The sequence below is a fragment of the Cibotium barometz genome, chromosome 35, assembly GCF_041138505.1.
Source record: "Cibotium barometz isolate CiBa-2024 chromosome 35, ASM4113850v1, whole genome shotgun sequence".
NCBI classification, from domain to species: Eukaryota; Viridiplantae; Streptophyta; class Polypodiopsida; order Cyatheales; family Cibotiaceae; genus Cibotium; species Cibotium barometz.
The window spans coordinates 22,962,459-22,970,806 of record NC_141080.1 but is presented as its reverse complement, the minus strand read 5'-3'; the positions used below and the strand labels follow the sequence as shown (position 1 = coordinate 22,970,806).

General features: G+C 45.2%; 1 protein-coding gene across 1 annotated transcript; it reads right to left on the bottom strand.

The window, feature by feature from the left end:
* Nucleotides 1-3,575: 3,575 nt before the first annotated feature.
* On the bottom strand, nucleotides 3,576-4,595 carry LOC147618240 (plasmodesmata-located protein 5-like). The gene has a single exon (XM_086775117.1). The coding sequence runs from the start codon at nucleotides 4,525-4,527 to the stop codon at nucleotides 3,682-3,684; it is 846 nt and encodes a 281-aa protein (XP_086631243.1). The 5' UTR covers nucleotides 4,528-4,595; the 3' UTR covers nucleotides 3,576-3,681.
* Between the last annotated feature and the right edge of the window lie 3,753 nt (nucleotides 4,596-8,348).

Sequence of the window (8,348 nt, the reverse complement as noted above, 5' to 3'; positions counted from 1 at the left end):
AGTTTTCTGTTCTCAGCTTGGGTAGCCGCCAGGATTCCTTCCTTGTTTGCTAGAAGGGGAATATGCTCTTGCCTTTGTTTGACCTTGAGGGTTTTAAACATTTCTTGGTTCGGTCTGTCTGCTTTTCCGGTCCACCATTCTCTGGTGAATAGTTTAGTGTGTTGCAGAGCTATTTCTTCCTCATTTTTGATCCTGGCCCTGATCAGGTTGGTATTGGCTGGATTGCCAGCAGCTTCTTGCTGTTGCAGTTGTTCTTGGAGCTTTGTGAGTCTGCTGCCTCTATGGGCTGCAACCTCTTTTCTGACTTGCTTGAGAAGGTTTTGAGTTGACTTGACAGCAAGGTTCCAGGCTTTGGCCGGAGGGAGGTTTTTGGAGAAGAAGGAATCCCAGATGCTTTTGACTTCTTCTTGAACCAGTGGCAATTTGAATAGGGCTGGATCAGTATGAAACCAGCACGCTTTGTGTCTGTGTTCCAGATTATCCATTGTTGTAATTACAGGGTAATGATCTGAGATGTAAGTGGTTGTATCTACAACACATTCGCATCTGTTGAATTTGGAGAAGATTTCCCCACTTGCGTAAGCTCTGTCCAATCTGGCTTTTCTGGCCAGGTCGCCTGAGGAGTAGTTCTGCCATGAAAAACTTCCTTCTTGGCCTAGATCCTGCAGGTTGAATTTATGCTTTACCTTTTCCCAAGCTTGCTTCTCTGAACCCGCCAGGACTAGCCCTTTGGATCTGAATCTATCTTTGAGTGTTTCTACCATATTGAAGTCTCCCATTATCAGTAGTGGTGCTCTAAGTCTTAGCATAGAATTCCAGGTCCTGGTTCTCAGCTTCTGAGGGCCGTGGGCATAAACACTGACAAAGGAGAAGTTGTTCATGTGGCACACTATCCACTGGTTGTTAGTGTCTAGTTGAAAGTCTTTAAGTTCCTGAATGCTGTCATAATGGATGCCTATTGCCAGTCCCCCGGCTCCATGATGATGAAGTGAGTGGACCCAAAAGTGGTCGGTGGAGATGGTGTGAAGCCTTCTTTTCAGTTCCTCCCCTGACGTTTTAATCTCCACAAGGGATATGAAATCCAGATATCCTTTTGCTTTGATCCATTGTTTTACTAGCTGTGCTTTCTTGGAGTCGGTAAGCCCTTTGACGTTGAAACTTACTGCTTTCATTATCTTTTGTTTGGGGGTTTGTGGGAACCTCCTTTCGCGGTGGACTGAGGGGTGGCTCCCAATTGTGCTCTGCCTCTCTGGAGTTCTTTGCTAATATCCATGTCGTTAGGGTTACCAGATGGTGGGATAAGGCTCTTTTCAGAGGCTGATATGACAGTTGTGTCCATGTCAGCGGCGTCCAGATTGTCAATTTCCTTGTCTAGCCTTAGCTTGTTGATGGGGGTGCTTTCAACAGTGTCGTTCTCTTCTTCAGCTTCCCCTGGATCTGGTACAGCTGCAAGAACAGAGTATCTGTTAGGTTTGGCAATAGGGTGAGGGGGCTTGGGCTTGGTGGCCGGTTTCCTTTTATTGACTTGAACGAATTCAGGTTCTTTTATGGCTCCGGCAGACTGAGGGGGGCCGAGAGTTGAGTTGGATTGGCTAGGGTTGAGGGGGGGGTCTTTTTCAATTACTTGGGGGAGGATTATCTGAGGGTTTTTTAATGGGCAATTCCTGATGAGATGTCCCTGTTTACCACAATGAAAGCATGAATTAGGCAAGTGTTTGTAAAGGATAGCCTGCGAATGAGAGAACTCACCACATCCTATTTCTATCTTGTCTGGGAGGGGGAGGGCAAGGTCAAGTTCTACTAGGACTTGGGGGTGCCACGCTGGGTTGTAATCCGAGAAGGCTTTGGTTCCTAGAATTTGCCCTAAGGGGGCTAGAATAGCTTTGATCCAGGGGTTTAAGTGGATGGGGAGATTAGGTAGCTCAACCCAAACTGGATACACTGTCGACTTGGGCCCGTCTGGGTTGAAGTCCTTAGACCACCTCATGAAACAAAAGGGTATATGTCTGTACATCCATTGGCCAGAACTGATTACTTTCATTGCCATGCTAGCATCCTTGAATAAAAAGAGGTAGTAACCTTTGGGAAGGGCTTGAGTAAGAGTAACCTCTATACCAAGGGGGGCCCAACTTTCTCTTATCCAGGCTCTCATGGCTTCTTTAGATGGTCTAGGCCCAAATAAGAGTCCCACCAGACACCTTTCTGAATAATCTTCAACTCTGCTCCTTACCTGATCTATTGGCAGGTTAACGTGGACTGTGGTGGCTGCATTGTTCCCTCGGTCAGTGAGGTTGACTGTCTCTTTCGGCGGGACTGTATCTGCTGCTACCTGTTCTTTTGATGTCGGTCTGGACGCCTCTTTATTCTTTTCCTTGTTCTTCATGTTTAAGAGCTGAGCTTTGGCATCTTTTAATTCCTGCATGAGTCTTGAGTTTTCATCCATTACTGCTTCCATGACATTCTCTCCACTCCACGACTTTTCCGGGATGGGGTTCCACGGGTTGGGTGGGGGGGGTAGCTGAGAGGTTGAGGGAGATGCTAAGTTAAAGTGACTGCTGAGCATTGGGCTTACTTTTGCAGGTGAAGCTGAAACGGTATGTGGTCTAATCAAGGACGGGCTCCTCCGCTCAGTGCCCATGCACTTGGGAGGGCATCCGCCCGCAGAGAAAGAGAGCCTGCGCTGCAGATTGAAAGGGCGGGAAACAGGGGAAGAAGCAGAGCTAAACAGAAGATCTTTCCACTCTCTGTTAAACATCATGTAATTCAATGTGACATTAAATATCATCCATCAATGTGACATAAACATCATTCAAAAATAGTGAGCCAATGTAGTGTGATATTAAACATCATCTGTCAGTGTGACGTTATAAATGGCAATCACACCAAAAAGCCAAAAATAAAAATAAAAAATGTGCCAAAATTAACTTTACCAGTGCCCAACATTAATATAGTGACGCTAAACATCATTAGTAATGTCACATTTTTTCTGACGTTAGAACGTCTCCCATATTTTGATAGGCCAAATACAACAGATTTAGGTATTTTTTTATGTGGGTGACGTTGACAATGGACGTTAAGCCTATAGTTAGTGTGGGAGGCTACTGGTGTGCTCTTGGATTATTACATGCTCCCTTCACTATAAGAAATAATCCAAGAGCACACGCTACTGGTGTGCTCTTGGATTATTAAATGCTCCCTTCACTATAAGAAATAATCCAAGAGTAGTGAAGAAATAATCCAAGAGCACACTAGTAGCCTCCCACACTCAACTACATGCACACTCGTTCAAGCACATGCACCAAGGAAGCAAAAGAGTAACGTAGAGAAGAGATCAAATGTCAAGCTTACATCAAATAACTGGAGAGATCTTCTGTGATAATCTTTGGAAAATGGCGTATACATATGAACTTATTTCACACATCCAACCAAGACTGAGAAGCAGGCCGTGGTCCAGGCCGTGGTCCAATAGAGCAGCTCCTCCTAATGTTACAACTCAAGTTAATGACTTTCCCATACACGTTAAGGTTGAATGACTGCAGAAGTAAGAGGCAGGTGCCTTAAAAAGATAACGGAGATATTCAGCAAAGTAGTTGACGCTATTACAACAATCCGGTCTACATGAGCATTATTCATTTCACAATACTTTATTTCCATATCTATATCTAAAGTACTTGTAAGTACTTATCTATCTATCTTGTGTGGGGGTGAGAGCTGGTGATCGGAGAGAGGTGATGCTGGTGGTGGTGTTGTGCTGCTGGTGAAGAGGAAGGATGTATGATCGAAGAGGTAGTAGCAGGTGACAAAGTAGACCTCGCCGGACTCAGAATTATTGCACACAATATTGTAGTCGGAGACCTGAGAGAGGCAGCTCGCGCACTGTGAGGAGGAGAGATAGCCCACACACTGGGCTAGTGCATAGGCTCTGCTACCGCCTTTTCCCACGCTGGACGCATTGTAGCCAAAGACAGCGTGTGCAGGAGCAGCCTCGGCTGTGTCGTTGAGCACGGTCGCTACATTGGCTTGGAAAAGAGAGTTGGTTTGCTGCGTGGTGGAGCAATTCAAATGCACCAGAGTCTCTTCCGCAACATTTAGGAAGTTGTAGCTCTCGTAGCGCACGTAGCAGCCCTTATATTGCACTCGCAGTCCTATTGCCGAGCCACATACAGGATTCGTCAGTAGAGCATACGAAACACAGGAAGAGCATTCGGACAGGGAGACGTCCCCCCGGCACTGGTACATGCCATAAACATAGGAATCCTTGGAAGAACCAGAGGTTACTGTGACATTTGAGTACAAGGTTCTGGAGGCCTGTTGGGTGAGAGCGCCCACCACTGCGTTGAGGTTGTGGGCGAAGGTGCTGTTGCTGGTGAAAGTGGCCGTGTTGCAGAAGCCATACACATAATCAGTTACGGCTTGTTCGCCCAAAGCTGGGCAAGGGTGGATTAGAAATAGAACGCCTATGGTTATGCAAAGAGCTGAAGTTGATCGCAAGAGCCATGCGAGGGTCAGGTGGGCGCAATCCTCCATGGCCTACAACACACAATAATAGCAACTAGGAAAACAGAGAGCAGCAATTCTTTAGCCAAGATCTGGTCTAACGCCGCGTTTTCCACCGATTCAACAGCGCGCAATCGTGTCAACATTGATCACTAGCCCAGTCTTCTGCCGATTCAACAGCGCGTTTTCCGTGTCAACATTGATCACTAGCCCAGTCTTCTGCTAAGGTTTGACTTTTGTCCACCTTATATTAAAATTTACTTCACGGTAGATTAGGTTGAGAGTAACAAACTGTCACCAACGGTTCAAACCGTTTGTAACCTTGTATAAATCACCCAACTTGGGTCCCTAATCAACTCTCTTGTTTTTCCTGCATTTTCTGTATTGCATTAATGTTGCTCAAGCTTTCATAGTTTTTACATGGTATCACTCTTCTGAGAACATTCTGCCTTGCATTAGTGTTGCCCAAGTTTTCACATGGTATCACTCTTCTAAGAACCTTTACCTTGGTTAAAATAATATCCTTGAAAAAACATGAAAGGAAAAAAAATCACGTGACATGTAAATATAATTAAATTATGAAAATAAATTTTTAAAAATAGCTCCAAAAGGTCAATCGATCATGTAAATCAAATTAAATTATCAAAATAACTTCACAAACATGAAAGGAAAAAAAATCACGTGACATGTAAATAAAATTATATTATGAAAATAATTTTTTTAAAAATAGTTCAAAAAGATCAATCGATCATGTAAATCAAATTAAATTATCAAAATAGCGTCCTAAAAATAGCTCAAAAAGTTCACACATATAGAGGAAGAGAGAGGTTCCATGCGTAACGTTTATGTGTGCCGTGGCCGCGGTGCCCCCTACGTGAAGGTAGAGCTGAGCGGCCAGGATCTGGGCGTTCTCATCCTGGACATCGACTTCAACATGACAGAGGGCATTGACGTATCCTTTGGGCTTCATCCAGGTCGGCTACACCTTAGGTGCCCACGGCGTGGAGGTGGATGTTCTCTCTTATGACGATGGGTCCCTCAACGACACCATCAGCCTGCAGGGCCTCAACAACGCCAGCACCAACGAGATCGCCGTCGTGAGTGGCACCGGTGACTTTCGAGGCGTGCGGGGCTACGGCATCGTAAAACAGCTCAACTCCTCGGCTACCCTTGTCCTCTTCCATCAAACGCAGCGTCGTTGAAGGAACGACGACGATGAAGATTACGGATTCAAGCTGCTAGGGCATGATCAGCGGTATGACGACGGGGATGACAAAGAAGAGCATGAACTGCTTATAGCAGCCGCAAACGCAGTGCAGGGGTGGTGTCGTTGAAGGAACGACGACGATGAAGATTACGGATTCATGCTGCTAGGGCACGATCAGCGACAGTATGACGACGAGGATGGCAAAGAAGAGCATGGCCTGCAGTTACGATCAGTTGAACGGCTTGGTCCACAATCCGGGTTGCCCCCAGGACGCCCTGCCAGAGACGGCTGTGCATAGATCTCAAGCTCCCACTCCCCCTCCCTTTTCAACCCTCATTTTCCAGTTAGTCAAAACCCTTTTTCGACGTGGGATTTTGTTCTCTCTCTCACACACACACTATTTCACACTCTCTCTCTAACACACACTCACACACACTATCACACACACTATATCACGTGAACACACCACCCCTTCAATCACACACATACACACCACCCCTTCAATCACACACATACACACACTATAACACGTGAACACATCCCTTCAAAGCAACAAAAATTCATAGATTCGTTGGTAAGATTTGAAACCAGTATTTCCTCCCTTAAACTCATAGACATTTCCATTACACTACATTCGGTCGATGACAATCCCTGAAAAAAATGTAGTATAATTAATATTTAAAAAACCTAATTGCATAGAGTTGGAACCTACTGGAGCCCAAAAAGTGATTGGGCCGGCGGCCTTTACGCCCTTTCCACCATGTCAATACGACAACGGGGGAGCTTGAGATTTATCCCAGTCCATCCAGATTGGGCTTCCTACCATCTCTCTATCTGTTTGTCTCTCACTCACCGAATCTCAAGAATCCAGGCACTAGATTGGGATCTCTATCATGCACGGCACAAAGGGTGGAATGATGAGAATGTTCAAGGCCGATTCCAAGACTCGAGTGAAATGCCAATTAGCAGAGAAGAGCCTTTCGTGATTTGGTAAAGCTGTTAAACATCAACTTCAAGGATGTGGACACGTCACATCCAAAGACTAGACTCCCAGTGTAGTATGTACAATTAAGTCATGAGAATGCTGACCTTTTGGGAGTGGTGGGCCAGTAGGACTCTCTTATAAAGAACATTAGGCCTAAAATTCCAGGGTTTTGGTTTCACCCAATGGATGAAGAGCTGGTGGCCTTCTATCTGCGGAGGAGAGTGATGATGTTCAATGATGATGAGCTGATGGGCATACGCGAGTGGGCGTGCATAGCGTGATCATGGACATTGAGCTGTACAAGCACAAGCATTGGGAATTGCCGGGTCTGGCACACCTACCCAGTAGCGAGTGGTATTTCCTCAATCAGCCTGACAAGAAGTATTCGCGACAGCCACCACATCAACCGTGCTACCCACTCGGGCTCCTGGAAGGCCACACATGTGGACCGCAAGGTGCTTCACAATATGACTCAGATTGGCACCAAGTAGACCCTCGTTTTCTACCAGGGCCGGGCATCGACGAGCGGCGAACGAATAGATTGGGTCATGCACGAGTATCAACTTAGTACTAACAATGCAGACCACGCCCCTAAGCAATTCAACAATGCTGTCGTGCTTTGCCGTGTGATGAAGAAACGTGGACCCAGGCTGCTGAGATCTACCAGCTCGAATTATCTCGGCGATACTCATGAAAGTCTGGGAATACATCAAGGCACAAAAAGCTCAAGGTACTTCTCTCTCTTTCTCTCTCACTCTTTCTCGAGCCCTTTGGATTTGTTAACTTTACGAAATGATTTTGCCTAAAGCTACCATTGCTAGTTCTATGCTGATGAACAACCGTGTTTATGTATCCATGTAGTGGCCATCATTAGTGGAACGCATGTTGTGAAGGGTACGACCATACCATTGTGAAGCCACGATCGTACCCTTCTCAGTAGATAAAAATACGGCAATGCTTTAAAATGATCGAATGAACATGAATTTGAAAGCATAGCTTGAAGCAATGCTAGACTGACATCTGCCAATCGATGAGCTTGAAGCTTGTTCTTATGTTCGATGGGGATTCAAAACTACCTCGCATGAGAAAATTACAAATTCACTACCACATTGAAAATGAGTTCTGTATCATGAATCAATACATAGGGACTAATGGCCACCTTCAACATTGAAGGTATGTTGGTCCACTTTTGACATCGAAAGTGCTGTTTGGGAAACGGGGGAAGGGCACGTTCTCCTATATTTATTTTGAGCTTCACTCACACAAATGAGCACGAAAATCCTATGACTTCATGAATGAAATGTAACTTAGATTCAAATGTGGTAATGAATTTGAAATTATCTACCTTGCGATATACTTTGAGATCTCTGTCGATGTCCAACGATTCTTCACGTCAAATATGATCATAGGCTTGATGTTCATGCTTATTTGAGCTCGATAAATTGTTCGTATAAACTTGCGAAAGACACGCATACGAACAAGACATGCTCCAGAAATTGTTGAGATGTCAAGCTCAACATGAGTTGACACTCACAAGGCACCTACATGATTGTTTGACCTTTACATTACTAGCGAGTTTGGTAGTTGGCACCGACATATCTTCGTCAGAGATTCTACAACTCGACTACACTAGCTAGTCCACACTTCCCCACTCCTCTA